The sequence below is a fragment of the Sinocyclocheilus grahami genome, unplaced genomic scaffold, assembly GCF_001515645.1.
Source record: "Sinocyclocheilus grahami isolate Dianchi unplaced genomic scaffold, SAMN03320097.WGS_v1.1 scaffold61.1, whole genome shotgun sequence".
Classification (NCBI taxonomy): Eukaryota; Metazoa; Chordata; class Actinopteri; order Cypriniformes; family Cyprinidae; genus Sinocyclocheilus; species Sinocyclocheilus grahami.
In genome coordinates, this window is record NW_015505240.1 from 39,759 (window position 1) to 62,304 (window position 22,546).

Genomic DNA, 22,546 nt, shown 5'->3' on the forward strand with positions numbered 1-22,546 from the left:
TTACCATATAATGTACACTAGCATTAAAAAGTTTGGAGTCAGAGTCAAGAACTTATACATTAATTTGATAGTTACATTTAAGACTTATTGTTCTTTTGAACATTCAACTCAAATAATTATGGAAAAATGTATCATGGTTTCCACAAAAATAGAGAACTTTTTTTTCAACTTTTGCTTTCATCAAATCAGCATATTAGAATGATTTCTGAAGGATCTTGTGACACTGAAGACTGGAGTGATGATGCTGAAGATTCAGCTTTGCCATCACAGGAATAAATTAAATGAAAATTTAAAGTAAATTGTTACAACTTTAATAGATTTTTGATCAATTAAATGTAGCCTTGGTGAACTTAAAGCAGCACCATGTAACTTTTTCTGTGTTCAAAATTTGCAAAATGTATAGAATGAGCGAGTACATCATGAATTCATCTTCCAAACCGCGTTTTTGTCTTATTCTGAATCAATGCGGTACACTTATAATAAGTACTTATATTGTAGCCTTGTCGGGTCGTCGCCGCTGCGGAGTAACACATACCTGCGTGAATCGCCATAGACATAAACTTAGAGAAGTAGCTCCGGTTGGAATGTTCTTCCGCGGGATGTGTGCAGTTTTGTTTATTAACCGCTAGAGCGCCCAAAGTTACATAGTGCTGCTTTAATAGCCAAAAACATTTTTTTTTTAATATTACCAGGCCTAAACTTTTGAACAGTAGTATAAATGTGAAGCTACAGTCCTTTTCATACTAAATGCTTTTGTCCTCTGACCATTATTACAAATGGAAAATGATCTTCACTCTATTCTGCAAATATTTTAGAATATATGAAATTATATTCTTAAAAAATATATTAGTGTTTTAAGGCCTTTGGCTAAAATGTAAACTCCAGATTTATGTGGTATTTATCTTATTAAAACGCAAAGACCATTGACAAAGGTGTAGACTCAAAAGCTTTAATACATTCTGCAAAGAAAAAACTAATTTCACTTAAAAACAACTACCGATAGTGCATTTAAATGATCGTGTGAGGATTGTAGATCTCCTATTTCTGTTCTCAGCTAGTCAATCAGTTTCCATGTGTCTGTATTGCTGGTGAACATTAACTAAGGCCACATGATTTGCATTTCTCTTTTCCGCCCAATAGTTTAGTTCAAATCATTGTTTGTTCTGCAATTCAGCAGTAATTTCCAGCATTACCCAAGAACGCCTGATCTTGACTCATGTAGGAAGTTTACAACGACCCATCGCAAGGTTTAAAACTACTGCTTTCCCAAAATAACAGAAAACCACCAGCAACATTAAAGCAAATCTCAGAGAACAACATTTTTTTATACATTCATTTGTGTATCAGAATATTAGCTTATTACATCAGTAGTTGTAGAAAATATAAAACTTGTCAATGAGGCACATCTCCGTTTAGTACAGTGCTGACTGTTTGAACAAAGTCACGTCGTACAACCTCAAACGTAAAATCACATGCGTTAAACACACCATTCTTCACGTTAGATATTGTGTTCCCAACGAGGTTTACAATCGAACCTCTAAAACACTAACCAAATTTACAATTGGTTATCGCCAAACTTCCGTTAAGATTTCATGCATGATCTTTAAAATACAACCTGAAACGTTAAAAATCAGAATCAGCCCTGTTCAGTCTACATATCACAACATCTCTTGCATGTCTTATTGATCATGGCCACACAAACCTGGCATCATTAGATCAAGAGCAACAGGAAACATTTTTGATTTAGAGTCCACAGTCAACTCGGTTGAACATTTCGAGATGCTGCCTCGTGTTTTTGTTCTCTCATCTCTTCTCAAATGTGATTCAGTAGAGGAAAAGCCAGAAAGTATCCCAAGACGGATCCCATGATGACCCCCAGGAAGATCCACACGTTGTAGGACATGACGCAGAGCATGAGCATGTAGCCTAGTGTCACCTGCAGGATGTGAATGGCGGTCTGGAGGCAGTGTAGAAGCCAGCTGAAGATGGAAAGAGACAAAATTAACATTTGTTGTGGGCAGAGATTCATTAAGCTACAATGCTAAAGGTATAAATAATCATCAACTCATTGTTTATCTGTCCACCTGGCCAATTTTGATACGATTGAGATCATAACGGTTCTTGGGAAAACATTTTCCCGGTCGTGTGTTGTTAGTGTCTTGTGAGCATTACCTCGTCTTAGCAGCGGCGGTGGTGTCTGTAGTAACGGCCGTATTCTCGGTGGCAGCTAATGAGATCTCAGAGGGGCTGTTGGTCAGAGCAGAGCTTCCCTCTTGACGCTTCATGGCGGGGGCGAAACAGGATGGTTCCGGTGAGAATGACACCGGAGCGGATGGATGTGTAATGAAGGATTGCTTCTGTTTTCCAATAGTGATCTTCCACACTTTCAGAAGCTCGTAGATCACGGTGAGCAGTAGGACTACAAAGACAGACAGAACCATTCCTGTAGACAGAGAAATCAAGAAGACATATTACACACTTTAAATAGCTAATCCAACTTTTAAAATGAAAGTAAAACGCTTTTTAACTCTGGGGTTTTCTCTAGGGTCCGAGGATCAAAATGTTAATATAAAATGTTTAAATGTAAACCCTTCAGGTTTATATAGCTCAAATTAGTGGTTAAAGGTAGTAAATAATGTTCAGTAAATAACGTTCTGATAACATTTTTTAAATTTAAATTTAAATAAAAGCCAATTATTTAATCCAATTGTTATATATATATATATATATATATATATATAGCATTAAATTAATTTGTACAAATTTAAATTGATACTTATATTAAGCAAAGACTCATTACAAAAGTTTGACACAAAAGTAACAGTAAAAACATTTATAATGTTACAAAATGTGTCGGTTTCACTGTTTACACAAAAGTATTAAAATTATTTTAAATTGTAATTGTAAAACAAATGCATCCTTAGTGAGCATAAGAGACTTTCAGAAACATTAAAAAAAATCTTACTAACCCCAATATACATATATCATTATCTTTTTGACTCCCCTCTGAACGGAAACCAACGGAACAAACCAAATCAGGAACCTGTTGTTTATGGGATTCCCACAGTATGACTGAATACACACACAACTACAGAACATTTACACTATACAATATTTTGTCTATAAAGGTGTGGCACTTCTACAACAAATGTCTGGTATATTTCAAGCTCATAAAGCCGTAACACCTTGCAGGCTCTGAATCTGCAATTTCTTTGTCTTCTACCCCAGATCATTATCCACTGTGCCACACCACCAGTCAAGGTTCATCTCGAAAATACAATTCAGAGTTTAGATTGTGAATCTGATGATATCATTATCTTTTTGACTCCCCTCTATGAACGGAAACCAACGGAACAAACCAAATCAGGAACCTGTTGTTTATGGGATTCCCACAGTATGACTGAATACACACACAACTACAGAACATTTACACTATACAATATTTTGTCTATAAAGGTGTGGCACTTCTACAACAAATATCTGGTATATTTCAAGCTCATAAAGCCGTAACACCTTGCAGGCTCTGAATCTGCAATTTCTTTGTCTTCTACCCCAGATCATTATCCACTGTGCCACACCACCAGTCAAGGTTCATCTCGAAAATACAATTCAGAGTTTAGATTGTGAATCTGATGTTTAAATAATATCAAAAGAGCAAGAGCGGTGTTGTATTGTGATTTGGCAGTATGCATGAAGTCAAGTGCTGTGAGTAAAGCACACACATCCATGCGGATTCGTTTTGAGATTTAGAACAGTACTGTCATAGCATAAAATAAAGCTTGTGTAAACTTCTTTTATTGTGCTTTTGCACCCATTTGCAACTTGAAAAGCAAAAAGAACAACCATCAATTCTGTTTTTTATGTTACGCAGAAGAAATAAAGTCATAGTTTGGAACAGGGTTGTTTTTGTATCATTTGTGATACCATTATAGTTTAGTAATATTTTGAATTTGTTTTTATTTTATATTGTCCATTTTCATTTTAGTTAGTGTTTTTGTACTTAGTTTTTTTTTATGTGTATATATAGTTTATCAACTTTTATTTCTTTAGTTTTACTAAATAAAATTGAGAAATGTTGCCTTTGCCACTATTTTTTATATTTAATTTGGTTTCAATTAACATTTATTTCAAGTGACTTTTTTTTAAATGGTTCTCATTTTAGTTTAATGCTAGTTTGGAACAACATGAGATTAACCTGAATAAGTTAAAGTAATAAAATAACTCAAACTAAAAAATACAGCTAAATAGAAAAAAATAATAATAAACAAAATGACTAAAACTTTAAATAAAATTCTAATAAAAAATACTAAGATAACACTGGAGTAAATGATCATTGTAATGCGTGCGAGAACTCCGTTTAATGTGAAGTAACATGTAAAAGAAAGCAACTTTTGCATCTAACTGATAAAAGAAAGCAAGATGGTCTGGTGGGACATAAACGGTCTTTCTGCATTTGTATGAATATTGTATGATTATGTTCAATCTTGTTTGTAAAAACCCATGTACCTGCAGGCCCCCGCACATCCCAGAAATCAAACAACAGCATGACGTTGCTGGATCCTTCAAAGTGCATCTGCAAATGACAGAACACAAGAACATAATAAGCAGGCTTGTAATTAGTGACATGTTTCCATTGAGGGTTGACTGTTAACCCATCCCGTGGGAAGAGTCTATAAACAGAAGTTAATGACACTAACATTACCTTGTCAAAACCGGTAATACAATCCTACCAGTCTATGATGTTCAATCCTGGACTACGATTATCCACATCGCAAGAATTCAATGCCATCAAGCTTTGCTTTTTGCTTGACTTGCTTAACCCTAGTATGTCAACTGCTGTCAGAAGACACAATATCTCAAAGCTAGATAGGAATCAGAATGGAATGATAGCTGACTTTGTGTTCAGTACTTCTGCAGGTGTTAATGTACAAAACGTCATAAAAGGGTGGTAGAGGAAGCCTTGCCATTTACTCGTGACAGTCACATTACGGGAAACAGCACCTTGAAAGACTGACACATTAAAACTTGTACTAACAAGCGTGCTGCAGGAACTACAGATCGAAGAAAAGTAGACAAGGTTATACTCCAGATCAACAACATTCCACCACTTGCTATAATCATGAGTAAAATCTGCTGTCCAGTCTTCAGAAGCAAAATTGAGGAATTCCATCCAATCCATTCCAAGCGCTGGAGAATTCCTCTACACATTTTGTCCTGTGCGCCGCATATCTTCTGTTCTGGAGATAGTTTTGCATTGGCCAAACGGCGATAAGTGGCTTTTGATACATTTGTGCCCTATCAAGAACTTCCCAGTGTTATCTCGGAGCAGCTATGCAAGCGCTCACATGAATACATCTTTTATTTGCTCTGTGAAATGCTGTGGCCTGGTCAACTTCAGTGGAAAAATAGGTCAAAAGAACCATTTAGACAATTTTGCAAAATGTACTACTTTCATCCATGCAACACAAAAGGAGATGTGATAGAACAACAACCAGTCACCTTCCCTTTTATTTAATGGAATAAAAATACATGCTCAATAAGGCTGTTAGTCTCAAATGTCGAGGTTTGGACTAACATGGGGATAAATGTAATTTCCATGTTTTGAAAGATTATCCTTTTAAGTAACTATTAATATAACACGCCCTTGGTGTATTAAAATGAAATATGCATGTCCATGTAGGAAGAAACAGCAACAATTTTATCTTTTTTTACCCACCAACACGGTCTTGGATTACAGATGCATTTATTTATTTATTTATATGTAAATGACAGCATTAAAATACAACAATGAAACTAAAAAGGCTATTAACTAAACAAGTCCATGCGCTATTTTGAGGTGCACTGCTAAACTAACTATAATTTACATGCGTGAAATGTAAATGTAGACAGAGACCAACTTACATTCATGCTGACGCCGCGTGCAGTCCTCTAAAGATGAGTTCGGGGAAATTTAACACAGACAACACGACCCTTACGGCAAAAAATACAACTTTCATTGCCACCTGCACCTCAGCAGCCAAATTCGCCACATTTTAATATGCCCTTACAGCAGCACAACAGCAGAGCAGCGCTCAGCCCAAACAAAAAAGCTGTATTTATATGCACCGAAAAGGGTTCTGGGAGTTGAAGTCCTCTCGCTGCGATGCGGAAATGAACAAAAACTCGATTAGAACTACATACCAATCTGAATTACTTTATAAATGCAATTTAACGGGCAAGAAGACGGAGTTCACAAATACAAAGGGTTTGCATATTTGCATTAAAGATAAAAAAAACAATAATAATAATAATACATACAAGGTAAATAATCCACTTTTCTTTTTTCTTTTTTTACAACTTAAAAAAAAATATGTTAAATACAATTTTGGTATAATACAACAATACTAAATGAATAAAGCAATAAATAAATACGGCTTTAATGAGTGTTGTGCCCGACGGCTCTTGGTGATGATCTCATCAGCTCGCGCCCGGATGAGACTGATCTGTCGGCTAAAACAAACTCCGTCCGAGAAATGAGGGGCTAAATCTAGATGGGATGGAGATTATCAAGAGCTGGACGCAGTCAGTTCGACAGGATATATGTCCAGAATTTTCAAGAGGGACTAACGAGATCAAAAGTAGTGCTGGGAAATACATTCGTGGGCAAGTTTGCTAGTTAGCCGTCGTTAGCTCGACAAGTAACGTTACAGGCAGTGTTGTAAATAAAGAAATCGTCTGACGCTTTTATCCCCAAGTACGTTACATATTCACTTGTTTTCAGTTTTTCTGGAGATTGTTAAATACAAGTATTAAGGTAGGAAAATTAAATCAACTAATGTCAACGAACTGCATAGGCCAAGATAAGAAGTGATTAAACATTGACAGGCCTGTTGTTACTGGCCATAAAGGGTTAAGTTATATTTTAAGGGGGCTAAAAGAACAGGTTGTCGAAAAACATACCTCTTTAAATGAGGGGAAACTGGATCATGAGAGAAAAGCATAGATGTGGTGGGGTTGTCATGGCTCTGGCAGCTGTGATCTTTTCTTGCCTTATGATTGGAGTCACTGGTCAAGATGGACAGGCAATGACTGCAGAGGAAAAGTCCAAAATCAGGTGAGTTTAACTGCAATGGACACTTCCATGTTCTTGAATGACTTGTGATTTTACATGATTGATGGTAGCTCGTATGATTATGTTAACTGGTGTTGTCAAACGAGACGTTTACTATTGTGTACATTTAAGATTGCATATTAAGTTTGGTGACTTTGATTCCAGACCACTAGACAAACATGTCTGTTGCCTTATACTCAAACTGTGACTTACAGATGCCTAGAGGATGATGATGGCAGGCTGTAATGCTTTATGTAATGGTAAACATTAACCATGCACTTTAATTCCATGTTATTTTGGTTTTGTCTGACACTGATTTTATTAGTACACGGATGATGTGTTCTTGGATTGTAATTCTATACATGACCTCATTGTTTCAGTGGTTGTGTCTTGTGCTGTTTGTTCTGGGAGAAGATTGCTTCAGAACGCAAAGATGTTGATGGAAAGGATTACTCAATTTAACTGATCCAGTCTAATGATTCAGTTTGCTGTCATGCTAATTCCTGTTTTAAACCGCTGAGGTGTGGTCCGTCTTTAACCAAGATGTAATACCTTTTCGTAGCATCAGGGTGTGTGGACATACAGTAGCAGACATTTGGTCTTTGGGTTCACCATATACATATATCTACATTTATGTAGTTTGGGGTCTATAGGATCTTTTTTCTTTTTCTTTTTTTATGTTTTTGAAACGAGTTTCTTTAAGGCTGCATTTATTTGCTCAAAAATACAGTGAAACATCGATATTGTAAAATATTACAACATCGAGTGACTGTTTTCTGTTTCAATGTATTTTAAAATGTAATTTATTCCTGTAATGTCAAAGCTGAATTTTCAGCAGCCATCACTCCAGTCTTCAGCGTCACGTGATCCTTCAGAAATCATTCTAATATGCTGATTTGCTGCTCAAGAAATATTTCTTAACATTATTTATTTCTTCTTATTATCAATGTTGATAATTGTGCTGCTTGATATTTTTGTGATACATTTTGTTTTTCAGAATTCTTTTATAATTAGAAAGTTCCAAAGAACAGCATTTATTTGGAATTGATGTAACATAAATGTCAAATTGTGGGGGAAAATGTTTAAATTTTTTAAATTGTAAAAAATTTTAGTGCAAACTTTTGAACTATATATGCACATACATCCATAAACACATCACACATAACAGCAGCGAGATAATGTATGATTTTTCTTTTCTGGAAGGTGTTTAATAAAAGGCATTTTATTGTTGGTGACTTGTTGAAGTTGTGACTTCTGCAACAGTTACTAACAGAGTTGAATTGAGTATGCATGGATATTTCCATGACTTTTCCCCCGTGCGATATGAAACAATAACTGCTGCACACTCCTTTTTATTTATTTTTTTTTGTTTGTTTTTTGTAGGGACCAAATTCTAGAGATGTTTGATCATGCCTATAACAGTTACATGGTGAGTAAATACCTATGTTTCAGAAATAGTTTTGAATTAGTTCACTAATCAAAACATAGTGTTTCTGAATCATTTGCATTTATTGGACCTAAAGACCTAACATTCAAAGTAACTGTTGTACCGTAGTAATTGCACTTTGTGGAATTGTGAGAATGAATGTGTCTGTTATTAATCTGTTATCATTTGAGAGGCATATTTTCTTCTCCTATCCTCTTTCAGGACTATGCCTACCCAGCAGATGAGTTGATGCCCCTCAGCTGTAGAGGAAGGGTGAGAGGGCTGGAACCCAATCGAGGGGACATTGATGACTCTTTGGGAAAGTGAGTCAAGCTCATAATGATTCTGTATGAAGTGATACATTTACAATTTTTATTAAAACCTTTGCTGCACATGACACTTGTAATGACATGTTAGTTAGATTCTGGAAATTTGACTAGTCAGTTTGCTATATTTAGTTTCAAAGATTGATATAAACATTGATGGGACATCTGAAAAGTCTTGGATCAGCTTTTCAATAAAGATTTCTGTGTTGATTGATTCTTTGGGATATTAAAGGCAACCTCTCTTTCTCTCTTTACAGGTTCTCTTTAACATTAATAGACACTTTAGATACTCTTGTGGTGAGTTAAATCTTTGAAATAAACCTAAGTATAAACTTGATCAAAAACACTTAACAATGTTTAAGCAGCCAGACGTGTTAAGCGAGCTTATTCAGATCAATACAAAGGACATAATAGTAGATGCCTCTAAACTGTTGTTTTGTGTGTTTTGAGCAGTTGTTAAACAAACTGGATGAATTTGAGGAGGCTGTGAAGAAGACCGTGCAAGACGTCAGATTTGATAATGACATAGTCGTCTCTGTCTTTGAGACCAATATCCGTGTGCTGGGGTATGGATCATGATGTTTCTCTAGCTTTGGATGTGTTTATCTTAAAAACTCTTTAAAAAACTGTACATTTTAAAATAACTGATCAGGAATACAGTTGATTTTAAAGCAGGTTTTGGGCATAATTAGGTTTTCAGGCTTTCTTCTCTAAGTTCATTGTTCTTATTGACTTCCTCCGTGAAATGCATTGTTGATTAAACTTCTCCCTGTTCTTCCCAGTGGCTTGTTGGGTGCACATGTCATGGCAGATGTTCTAAAGCAGCGTGGAGAGAGGATGCAGTGGTACAGAGATGAACTGCTACACATGGCTAAAGAACTGGGCTGCCGCCTCCTGCCTGCCTTTAACACCACCAGTGGCCTTCCTTATCCTCGGGTAACTCCAACACTATTGATTAGAATATTTCAAACTCTCCTTCTATTCTATTCACAAAGTGGCAATTCACCCCTGGCAAGATAGGCTTTTAATAAAACTTGGATATTTTGAAATCGGAGCTACATGACTCGAGAAAAGGGGCTGTGTCCTTTCATTTTGCCAAAAACTTCAACACACATAATGCACTTTTGATTTTGGCGCTGTATGTCTCTGTCCACCTGTCCATTAGTGGAAATAGGAAAATGCAGAAGTATGATTTGTAGTTTTAACAAAAGCCAAAAAAAAGTTGCCAAAAGTCCACTGGCAGAGTTTTGCTGATAAATAAATATTTGTAGCAGGCAAGAGTATACTACTGACATTGTATCAATACAAAGCTGGCTGAAAATTGGCAAAATATCTTTGAATTTAGAGGCGAAATGCATCTCGCGCATATCGTAGCTTACATCACAATCAAAATATCTGACACTAATAGCATAACATTTTTATGCTAATTAAAATGACAAAAATTTCTTGTAAATGTTTTTATTCATATTTAAAGCATTTTCATTTTCCTCTTCAGGTAAATTTGCGCTATGGAGTCGTCAGCCCCCTTTCTCGTACAGGAACGGAGTCGGACACTTGCACTGCTTGCGCAGGCACCATGATTCTGGAGTTTGCAGCTCTCAGCCGACTGTCTGGGGACCCAATATTCGAGGTAAACGTCCAGCATGTTTTCTTACTAATAACAGATTAAAGGGGTCATATGATGTTGCTAAAAAGAACATTATTTTGTGTATTTGGTGTAATGAAATGTGTTTATGCGGTTTAAGGTTAAAAAAACACATTATTTTCCACATACTGTACATTATTGTTTCTCCTCTATGCCCCGCCTTTCTGAAACGCGTAGATTTTTACAAAGCTCATCGGTCTAAAAAAGCGAGGTGTGCTGTGATTGGCCAGCTACCCAGTGCGTTTTGATTGGCCGAATACCTCAAGCATGTGACGGAAATGTTACGCTCCTTACCATACTGTGATGCCATGTCCCGGCACGACGAGACAAAAACATTAAAACTCATTATAAACGAGGCATTTGTTGCATCCAGTGGGAACATAATTATGGATAATAATGACTTATACTGTCTTTTTATATGCAAATCTTCCCACATCGTGACGTAGACGTGGGGGCGTGTTTGAACGAGGCATTTTAGGAGGGCGTGGATGAGTCTTAACTTTTAAGAATATCTCTTTGGGTTTGAGACTTTAGCCTTTGCAACTTTAGGGATCTTATCTATTCACGAATGGCTTGTGACACTCCAAAGAGAAAGTAAAACTCGAAATCACATCATATGACCCCTTTAAGACTCAGACAGTGAGAAGCGTGTGCTAAGTTGTTCAACCTGCATCCTATGTAGGAACATGCTAGGAAAGCTATGGACGTCCTCTGGGAGAAGAGGCAAAGAGGAAGTGACCTTGTCGGCACTGTGATCAACATCCACAATGGAGACTGGGTTCGCAGAGGTGAGGCTTTGCACTGGCGCTTCTAGTTGTTGTCATTTCATTTACACAGTAAAAAATTTCCCACACAGCTATTTTACCACATCTAATCCCACTTTGCCTCTTACAGAGACGATATTCACATCAGTACCTTCTGTTTCTCATTACAGATAGTGGTGTTGGCGCTGGAATTGACTCTTATTATGAATACTTGATGAAAGCTTATATTCTTCTTGGAGACAAGGTGTACCTTGACAGATTCAACACAGTAAGGGCTCTTTATTCTCCATAAATAATCAAGCCTCTATTACTCAAACAGAGCTTGTTTTACATCTATTATCTGCACGTGTGACTTTGTCTTTGTCTATTGTAACAGCACTATAGTGCCATTATGAAGTACATCAGCCAACCTCCTCTGCTGCTCAATGTGCACATGCACAACCCCACCGTAAATGTGCGAAGTTGGATGGATTCCTTGCTCGCCTTCTTCCCTGGACTACAGGTTTACCTCTTCATCCCCTCTATTCCATGTTGCCACAAAAGATAGAGATAGTTTTGAATTTAGATCAGTTTAAGTTGAAGTCAGGGTCCAAAATGAATGTTTATTGAGTAGGAATTGACTTTATTGGCCAGTTGGCTACTAAGTTTAAAAAAATTACAGCATTGTTGAAACTGAATGGTATATGAATGGTATAACAAAAATAGTAGTTACCTTTTTGGTTCTTCTGTGATATATTCAAATATACAAACACTAAAATAAAGAAGCTCATTGATTATCAGATGTCCTTTAACAACTTTTACCTCAAATGTTGTGTTGTGTTGATTTGTTTCGTTTTGTAGTATGAAGCCATTGGCTGGCAGGACAAAGTTAAATTTGGATTCAAGTTTAGATTTAACTCACTTTAAAGAAAAAGGCACAAGTAGCTGTTTTTAAAATGAAATGTTCAAAATAATTCATTAAATATACCAAAATATCTTTCAGGTGCTGAGAGGAGACTTGAAACCTGCTATTGAGACGCATGAGATGCTGTACCAAGTGACTAAACAGCACAATTTCCTCCCAGAGGTAATTAATGGATGACTACATTTGTCACATTAAACCTAAACATCCTCAATCTACAGAGATCACTGCCTAATATTACAGTATTTTCAATACTAATCCTCCATATGTCTTTGACTACAAATGATGTTATCTAACAGGCCTTTACCACCGAGTTCAGAGTTCACTGGGGCCAGCACCCGTTGAGACCAGAGTTTGCCGAAAGCACATATTTCCTTTACAAAGTAGGTATACCACCTGATACAGCAGAATATGAACGCCTACTAGCAACCAGCAACAAAGTGTAAACAATGCTTAAGGTCACAATTGACTTGTCAAACTAGTTATTTTGTCTGTCTTCGTTGTTTTTAAATAACATTTTCCGCCTCATCTCTAGGCCACAGGGGATCCTTACTACTTGAAAGTAGGCCAGTCTATAGTGGAGAAGCTGAACACTCATGCTCGGGTGCCCTGTGGCTTCGCCGCCGTACAGGATGTGAGGACAGGAACGCATGAGGACAGGTGAGAGTCCTTTCAGTAATTCTTCCATATTGTTTGTGTCATCTAGATTAATTTTGAAAGGCAGCAGTAGTAAAAAAAAGTTTGTTCATTTTAAGGATGGATTCCTTCTTCCTGGCTGAGATGTTTAAGTACCTCTACCTGCTCTTCTCAGAGAAGACCCAGTTGCCTATAGACATTGATGATTATATTTTCACTACTGAGGCTCATTTGCTCCCAGTATCTCTGTCTACGACCCAACCCTCCTGTCATACCAACAACACGGTAAGAGCTCACCTTATTCTCAACTTTAAAATTATGTTATGTATGTCTAGTATGGGACCTTTTGGATCCACAAGAACTCTGTTTCTATGACTGAATGTTTCTCAGACTTTGGTTTTAAAGATTTAAATCCCCACAATGTGATCATCTCTACAACTTTTGGCTTTATTTTTTTGTCTGTAATTCTCTACAATAACAATGTTTCTATCCAAAATTGGAATATTACATAAAACATTTGGGAATAAAACGGTTTCAAAAGTCACATCGTCATTGTATATCTTTCAGGAACCTCAAGCTCATAAAGACGATTTATTTTCATACTCGTGCCCTAGTGCTCAAACCCTGTTCCCTAACAACCCCACCTTTGCCAAGACTATCAGGGACAGCTATAAATACCTCACTGGTTTGGGGAGAACCCAGCAGTCCTCACCTGTCAGGTGGGTCACATGTTACAGTTTTATCAAAGAGCAGCATGTATAAGAGAAAAAGGCCTAGCTCCTCTATTTTTCCAACACAGGGGGATTGAACTGCCTCTTCATGACACAGGCCTGGAGCCAATTGAGTTTCTGAAAAGCATGGGCATCTCTCTGACGCCCCTTTCTGAGCTGGTCTCCGCCAGCCAAGGCTTCGCATCTCAGGTGATTCAGAGCGAACGATTCCTTTCATTGGACCAACCAGTGTTATTTTACTATTATTTATATACTGTTGTTGTACTTACCAATTTTTTAAATGGGCTTTTATTTTTATATTTCCAGATTAACACTTTATTTTACAGTGTCCTTGTTACTAATATCTTACTAAAGACATTGCCCTACCCCGCTAATATGGTATTAATTTTATTTGTGCAGGTCTTAAAAAGTCTTACATTTGAGCTTAAAAATCCTGCAGAAACCCTGACATTACATGCACCTATTATTATTATAGTAATAATGGTATTTGAATGTATAATTACATGTAACTAACCCTTAACCAAACCCTAATCCCAACCCTAACCATACAGGTGCATGTTATTAATTTACACAATACTCCGCACTGTCTTAGAATCTGGACTCTTCTTTTATGAATGTTCCCATAGATCACAGAGAGGGCAGCAGCAGTGCCGAGACTCCACTGTTCCAGATGGTTGGAGATGGAGAACCTACAGATGACATCACAGTTCCCCTGGTGTTCCTCTTCAGTAAAGAGGGAGCTACACTCACTGCCGCTCTGCAAGAACATCACAATGTGGATGTCCTCCTGCTGCCCAAAGAGAAAAAAATAGGAAAAGGTATCTGACTTGACCAAAACTACTGAATATAGATTACTTCTGTACTCTTTAGTTTGTTGACTTCAGCAATTAGTGCAGACAGTCATTGCTCAGCAAAGAGACGGCAAATAAACTGTTTGTAAGTGATTTGATTTGATTTGATTTGATATATTTTTGTTGGCATTTTATTGATTTTATTGCTTATTTTTATTGCTTTTTAAGTAAGATTTTATTGCTTTTTAAGATTTTTACTAAATTCTAAATTCTAGTAAATATATTTATTTATTAATTTAGTTGAATTTATTGTAGATCATTATTTACAAAAAACGTTGCCTAAACATTTTACATTTGTGCAATTTATAGATTAAAGATGCAAGCCAATTTTTGTGATGGACTCCAATTTTGAGTTTCTTTGATATTTTTTTTTTCTTTCCTTTTAGAAAAACCTGAGAAGTTAAATATTAAGTTCCGTTTAGCAAAGGAAGAGTTTGCTGAGGGTGAGATGGAAAGCACTACCATCCACCTGGTGCTAGAGCAAAGCGAGACTGCCACAGAGATGAACACTGAGGCCGCATCGTTGACCGGTAAAAGCCAGGAGACCTGCAGTTCTCCGCAGAAAGACCCTGAGAGCAGCCCCTGACTGCGGGATCAGCTGCGACCACGGTCCCCTTCACAGAACGCAGGGCTTTTGCTCCCTGTCACTGATCTCCGATCAGAAAATGCAGGCTGTGCTATGGGAAATTTGACTTGACCAAAACTACTGAATATAGATTACTTCTGTACTCTTTAGTTTGTTGACTTCAGCAATTAGTGCAGACAGTCATTGCTCAGTAAAGAGACGGCAAATAAACTGTTTGTAAGTGATTTGATTTGATTTTATATATTTTTTGTTGGCATTTTATTTATTTTATTGCTTATTTTTATTGCTTTTTAAGTAAGATTTTATTGCTTTTTAAGATTTTTACTAAATTCTAAATTCTAGTAAATATATTTATTTATTAATTTAGTTGAATTTATTGTAGATCATTATTTACAAAAAATGTTGCCTAAATGAGTATATATCTTGGACATTTAATTAACAAAATAACTGGTTTTATTGGTTAAATATATATTTTTTTAAATGAATATTTTTAACTAATTTTTATTTATAATATATATTTTTTAACAAACCATTTGCTAAATAACATGAGTATTTGTCTTTTACATTTGTACAATTTATAGATTAAAGATGCAAGCCAATTTTTGTGATGGACTCCAATTTTGAGTTTCTTTGATATTTTTTTTTCTTTCCTTTTAGAAAAACCTGAGAAGTTAAATATTAAGTTCCGTTTAGCAAAGGAAGAGTTTGCTGAGGGTGAGATGGAAAGCACTACCATCCACCTGGTGCTAGAGCAAAGCGAGACTGCCACAGAGATGAACACTGAGGCCGCATCGTTGACCGGTAAAAGCCAGGAGACCTGCAGTTCTCCGCAGAAAGACCCTGAGAGCAGCCCCTGACTGCGGGATCAGCTGCGACCACGGTCCCCTTCACAGAACGCAGGGCTTTTGCTCCCTGTCACTGATCTCCGATCAGAAAATGCAGGCTGTGCTATGGGAAATGTTTCAGCTAAGCCTAGACTGTACCATCTGAGCTCCTCACAGGGGGGATCACAAGCCCTCCCCTGGTTAAGATGGTCTTATCTTGCATAGTTGGTACTATATTGATCTGTACAGAGTGAGATTGTACGACGCGTGAAGCTCCTGTCTCTCTGATATCATGGTAGTTGCAATAGATTCTTCTCAATTGTCTACAATTGAAAAGCAATCGGTTTTGGGTATTAAAGAGGTCTACAAGAATTTCTCACGCCACTTTATGTGGATCAGACTTTATTTGAATGTTTTTCTTTGTCTTTTTCTTTCACTGCGGATCAATGGTTGTCAGTCCTGTGCATTTTTTTATTATTATTCATCCTTAAAGTCTAAGTGGCTTGAAGTCTTCAGGACATCCTTAACACATGGCTCCCATGACCAAACCCCAAAAAACAGTGTTTAAATTAGGGAGAATGGACCAGTAAAACACAGTTTAAAATTTTTCAATACAGAAACATCAGGGAAATCAATGATCTATGATTTGAACATGTCTGCATGCGTGTGTGTGGAAGGCATGGCCGGTGGCCTTTATCATTATGTCACAGACTCTGTGCATTTCATCATGTGCCAATACTAAAACTGTGTATTTGTGTATGTGTGTGCATATTTGCAGCCAATGCATTCATCCTGCTTTCATGTAGTGACTGGTCAAGGGACGTTTTTGAGAGAGAGTTGTCCTTTCCTCTACCAAAAACATGCGTCTTGTCATGAAGGCCCAGGACACAGGCAGATTATATAGTAATATTTACATATGTTTTTGTGCAATGAGAAAATAATTTGTGCTGTCAGGGTGATGATGACAATTAGTCATATATATTTAAATGAATTTAGCCATATTTGACAGCCTCCATTGTCCCTCGTACAGCTTCACCATCACACTAGAGGTGCTGCTCACACTAGATTCATCGCTTTCGACATATCATCTGAGAATATTTCAAATGCATCAATGTTATTAGACTAGCTTTTGCATTGAGTGTCACACAGCCATAATGTAGCTCAGAGATTAATACAATCTATCGCTTTATAGAATGCGGTCGAATGATTATATCAGCCCCAAACCTTTCCATTTCAAGTCTTAATCACAATCTACACCTTGTATTGTGTCGCTGATGGCTGTTTTCAAAAGGATGTCGACCTGTGTACCTCTTGTTTCACAAAGGGCTTATGACTGATTAACTTCAATGTGTGGGCATAATTCTGATTAGATGGGATTATATTTATTTCTTAAGATATTTTCTATACATTAACTTGAGATGAAGATGTTTGTTATAAGGGTCAGCTGAAGCATTTCTTGAGGGCCAAGGTGATGTAATATTCTGTTGCTGTGACAGAACAAGATTTTTATAGCATCTTTTTGATAGCGGTTTTGTATTGACTGATGAAATGTTAGTACTTGCCATTAAAATCAAAATCAAGTTTATGACCCTAAATTGTCTCTATTTTGCTGCGATGTAATTTTTTTAAATTGATATATATATTAACGCATTACAAGTAACGCGAGTTACGTAATCAGATTACTTTTTTCAAGTAACTAGTAAAGTAACGCATTACTTTTTAATTTACAAAAGAATATCTGAGTTACTTTTTCAAATAAGTAACGCAAGTTACTTTTTTTTTCCAATTTATTGATTGACAGCTCTCCTGTCCCCATGTTGAGAGAAATCAGAAGATGTTACTGTAGTTTAAAAAAAAATATGAATATGCATTGTCATCTCACAAAAAAAAAATAAAACACACAGATTCAGTATTCCTCAAAATGAATAAAAATAATGCAACTCAGAATATGGCGCAAACCTGCAATAATTAAATGTTAAACAACACAAATATACTTTATGTATTTAATCCAATTCTATTAACCGATGTCTTTGCTTCTGGCCTTCGATGATCCAGTTCAACCGTACGAATAAGCACAAATTACTCTAGACAAACGTTTGTGTCTCTTTTTTATTGCTGAAGTGTGTTGAAATGTATTCTTCTGCATTCTACTGTACAGACGTAAATTTACTTTCCCTTCAGCCTGAGGCTTTTATATTTGCCAAAAATATAACTTTTTTTATTTTAAAAACAAACAAGCAAGCCCTGTCCAGATTTAAAAAGTAACGCAAAAGTAACGTAACGCATTACTTTCCATAAAAAGTAACTAAGTAACGTAATTAGTTACTTTTTTATGGAGTAACGCAATATTGTAATGCATTACTTTTAAAAGTAACTTTCCCCAACACTGATATTAACACATACACATGCATGAATTATAACAAAATAGCATAAACAGGATTTTAATCAATTGTTGTACTAATTTATTTTCTCAGGGTTTTCCCTGGTGTCTTCGAATAGAATTTTGTACACCGAGGTGACGTTCAGTTATTGTGGCGTCATACAAAATTCATTTGCAGAGTTTCTTGGTTGAAGAAGATTCTGATTTTTAAGATGTTGTCTTTGTAAGCCTTACAAACGAGTCAGCCTACAGCTTTTACTCAATCAGACAGCGTCAGAGCATTTTACTTTAAGAAAAAGTCGGAAGTTCAGGTAAGTGTCTCTTCTTGATTTATTTATTTATTTTTGACGAAACATTAACTTTTAAACTGGATATTTAAAATGGAGTTCGATGAGAAAGATATCGATATCTATCTATGATATACGTTTTTTGATAACTTTCTCCTCGAAATCATGTCTTCGTGCAAACGAGTCTGCAAACAATTGTCGACTCACACACGCATACATCAGTTCATACGCAATATCAGTTATTTTTTTACAATTTTACTTTCAGAGGAATGATTTGCCACGGAGTTAGTATCCGAATTCCAAGTAAGTTTTTTTTTTCTTCCTGTTTTTTTAAGGACAATATGTCACTTTTTAAACTTGTTACTTTTTTATTGGTTTAGCTTACAAAAGGCCTGATGTGGAGAGAAGAGATCGCAAGGAAAACGTAAGAAAATGTTAGCGTGTATGTCAATAAACAAATCATGCCTCTCTAAGTCAGAGTATAATTAATTGTTTAAAGAAGGTTCTAATGCTGTTAGGCTAAAAGTTGAACTTGAAAAATAATTACTGAAATAACCGATTAAATGTATATCGTTGATACAAATAAATATGTTTTGAGTGAATCCTCCATTGTGCTTTTGCAGTTGACACTACCAAAAACTGTCAACAGAGGGCCACAGGCCCCTACTGGTCCTTCTTTCCGGAGTCTGGATCAACCCAGAGGTGAGTGTGAGCCACATATCTTATACGTATCTTAGCACTGTAACATTCAATTTTACCATCACTCTGTTAGATGTCACATTCATGGATATGTCCATTTTGTATGCCTCCTTAAAATTTAGTTGCACTTGGTGCAAACAATCAGGCAATTAACTTCCTTTTTTTGTCTCGAATCCATATGTATTTGTAGTGGCTCTTCCTTTTTTGGCCAAATTCCGACCATCCAGACATCTAACATCTTGTCCAAGCAAAACAGAGGTATCTTGAAACACTTGCAAAAAATCTTTATTGGTTAATCAGTGAAAGTTAGTGTTTGATACCTGTTTGTCTAGCATTGACTTTGTTTCTGGCATCATGCTTTTGCAGTTGACACTACCAAAACTGACTATAGAAAGCCCTGTAGAAAAAGCTCAAACCTTCTGTGTGCATCCTACCTGGCCTTCTGTCCCAGGACCGGGTCCATCCACAGGTAAGCAAGCGGCACAGATCTCCTTACATACTGTATGTCTCAGCACTATAACATTCAGTTTTAACCTCACTGAGATATCATAATACATTCATGCACCTTGTAAGTTTTCATGTCTCTATTGTCTTCTCTTTGGTTCGCAGTGGCTCGTCCTCTGTATAAATTCCCGCCATCCAGACTGCGCACCTTGAACCCAAGCAATTTGAAGAGGTCTCTCAGATCTGAGGTATCTACTTCTTAAAACACTTGCAAGTCTCACTATTAGTGTTACATTTGATTTCACTCAGTGGTTATGGATCTCTGAAAATGATGGTGATCAAAAAAAAAATCTTTACAGCATTTAATACCTGTTTATTATCTCTGTCAGTACTCGGGCAAGGACCTTGAGCCATTTGATGGCAACAGCCCTGGATACCCCAGATTGGGAGCAGGAATATAATGCATAATAAATAATGCACATGCCTTCATTCATTCATGTCCTCAAGGAAAAAAACTAACAGTTTGCATGTGGAAACTTTGGCCACTAGGTGCCACTATCAGTAAGCATGAATTCTAAATTTCATAAACATGACATCTGAATTTCCATGTTATTTTATCCGTTCATTTAGAGTCAGTAAATTACTAAAATAAATTAAAATGCCTCAGGCTGCATATTATATGTAATATTTTATGTTAAATTTCACTAACTAAAGTTTAAGGACTCAAAACCCAAATAGATTTAAAATATATATATATATATTCTTTCCAGCAGTGGCTTTGTTTAAAACCGAAATTAATTCAAAACTTTATATTTCCAAACTAAAATTTCAGTATCATATTTATGTTATAGCGGAACACAATAGCAACACACTTACATACATTTCAGAGCCAACAATATAACTTAAAGGTTAAACTGTTTTCTCACAAGAGTATTTATCACGAATGTCCGATTGGGCAAGCTGCCATGTGTTTTATATTTTGTCATTTTAAGACGGTTTATTATTTACAATGCCTGTCTTCCAAAACAAGGATTTTATATTTTTGTACATTTTTGCCATTGAACATTTCATGCATCGATAAGAAGCTGTTAAAGGAATAGTTCACCCAAAAATGTAAATTTGCTAAATATTTACTCACTTTCAGGCCACCCAAGATGTAGATGAGTTTGTTTCTTCATCGGAACAGATTTTGGAGAAATTTGGCATTACGTCACTTGCTCACCAATGGATCTTCTGTAGTGAATGGGTGCCGTCAAAATGAGAGTCCAAACAGCTGATAAACACATAATAATCCACTTGACTCCAGTCCAGCAATTAAAATCTGATGAGAAGTTGCGTGTTTGTAAGAAACAAATCCATCATTTAGTCTTTTTAACTTTAAACTGTTGCGTCTGGTGAAAATAAGAGTCCATAATCCATAATAACCACTGATCTATTTACAGAATACATTTTTTTCTGGCTAAATACATTTTTTTTATTTAACCAGAAGCAACATTTTCAAGTCAAAAATGTCTTAATGGAATTGTTTTATTACAAATATACAGATTTTCACAAGATGTTAATTGATAGACTGGAGTCGTGTGGATTAGTGTGATGTTTTCATCAGCTGTTTGGACTCTCATTCTGAGGAAATCTTCAGCAAATATTCATTTTGGGGTGAATTGTTCCTTTAATGGCAAGTTCCCACTGATGACATGCTCTGCAATTTTTTTTTATTATCAAATAAATGATAATATCATGTTTCCGGAACAAATAATTCTTTATTTAAAACTGAAATATCTTTTATTTTGTTAGTAACAGAATGTTCCTTCACCTGAGAGAAGAGCCGATCCACGTCAGCGTCATTGCGTCACGAGCTCATTCATCCTCCCGCTGGCCGCTGCTGCAGTAGCTGTTCTAATCTGTCCTGTAGCGTGTCTATCAGCGGGCGTTCTCCTTCTCCTCCTCCCTTTCTGCCGCAATCTCTCTCCTCTATCTTTAGCTCTGTACCACGCGCGCAGCGGCTTAACGCTCTTCTTGAGTTGAAGCTCGCATCTTTATTCGGCCGGTTTGTCTCTGTCGGTCGTGTACGTTCATCCGACCCACACACATGTGGGAATGACACTCCGGAGGTTTTATCTGCTGTCCTGGACTTGAGAAGCGCAGTGAAGGATGTTGTTTTCCCCGAGCCGGAGCGCACGGCGAGCCCGGGCCTCCCTCCTCCTGCCCGGGGTCTTGATCTGCGTAATCCTCGCCGCCGTCGGTGCGAGAATACCGGGTAAGGGTCTGTCGGTCTGACACATGGTAGTGGCTCAGCAGCTTTTGTGAGCTCTTATTTATTATACGCCATTTGTTTTTAAATATGTATTATGTATTTCATAGTGTGTGATGTGAAAACACTATTTAAAGTGGTTCAAATTGTACTATTTAAATATGTTATCCTTGATTTCCAAAAGCTGATTTTGAGTTTAAATATTTATACCCCTGTGAATTTTGTAGCTTACATATGTGGGATATTCTTTATTACACTTTTGCAGATGATATTTGCCAATTAGAATAAACAGGGTTCAGACTATGTAAACCCTAATCCGGTTGAACAAGTGGAGAAACAAACATGAAGGAGGAAAGGAAAATGGAATTTCCTTGTGGCTGTTTCCCTCTCCTGTTAAAGTGTTGTTTAAGACCGTTTTAAAGTCAGGGACCCCTTGATGGATATAGCGATTACATTACATAGATTTGCATATTTAATCAAATTGAGTTTTGCGTTTTTGATCTGGTCTATAGTATATTTGCATGCTTTAAATGTGATGCTTACATTGCACAACCATTAACATAGAGTCTTGCACTTGACATTTAATTTTATTTTTACTTAATTAAATTTAATGTGGGAGGGACGGTGTAACTTTAAGATGAACTTTAGCTTCTTAATTTGAGCTTTGGTAGAAGTTAACTTAGTAGTGCGTTTTGCTTTCTTTTC

At 36.5% G+C, this 22,546-nt stretch overlaps 3 protein-coding genes across 3 annotated transcripts in view; 2 read left to right on the plus strand and 1 right to left on the minus strand.

Annotated features, from left to right (window-relative positions):
* Window positions 1-940: 940 nt before the first annotated feature.
* On the minus strand, window positions 941-6,269 carry LOC107584664 (probable low affinity copper uptake protein 2). Its single transcript, XM_016271375.1, has 4 exons — window positions 5,902-6,269; window positions 4,507-4,573; window positions 2,173-2,443; window positions 941-1,979 (listed from the first exon to the last, which is right to left on the minus strand). The coding sequence occupies exons 1-4, from the start codon at window positions 5,905-5,907 to the stop codon at window positions 1,814-1,816; spliced, it is 510 nt and encodes a 169-aa protein (XP_016126861.1). The 5' UTR covers window positions 5,908-6,269; the 3' UTR covers window positions 941-1,813.
* Window positions 6,270-6,434: 165 nt separating this feature from the next.
* LOC107584610 (ER degradation-enhancing alpha-mannosidase-like protein 3) lies at window positions 6,435-15,041 on the plus strand. The gene is made up of 18 exons (XM_016271321.1): window positions 6,435-7,093; window positions 8,474-8,519; window positions 8,739-8,839; window positions 9,100-9,139; window positions 9,296-9,408; window positions 9,625-9,778; window positions 10,338-10,472; window positions 11,170-11,275; window positions 11,422-11,519; window positions 11,628-11,753; window positions 12,234-12,317; window positions 12,452-12,535; window positions 12,688-12,812; window positions 12,908-13,073; window positions 13,356-13,507; window positions 13,588-13,708; window positions 14,112-14,337; window positions 14,757-15,041. The coding sequence occupies exons 1-18, from the start codon at window positions 6,948-6,950 to the stop codon at window positions 14,954-14,956; spliced, it is 2,223 nt and encodes a 740-aa protein (XP_016126807.1). The 5' UTR covers window positions 6,435-6,947; the 3' UTR covers window positions 14,957-15,041.
* Window positions 15,042-21,397: 6,356 nt separating this feature from the next.
* npdc1a (neural proliferation, differentiation and control, 1a) overlaps window positions 21,398-22,546 on the plus strand; it is a 23,813-nt gene continuing 22,664 nt past the window's right edge. The window contains exon 1 of the mRNA XM_016271160.1: window positions 21,398-21,847. Within this exon, the coding sequence (XP_016126646.1) occupies window positions 21,742-21,847 (106 nt within the window). The 5' untranslated portion in view covers window positions 21,398-21,741. The remainder of the gene's footprint in view (window positions 21,848-22,546) is intronic.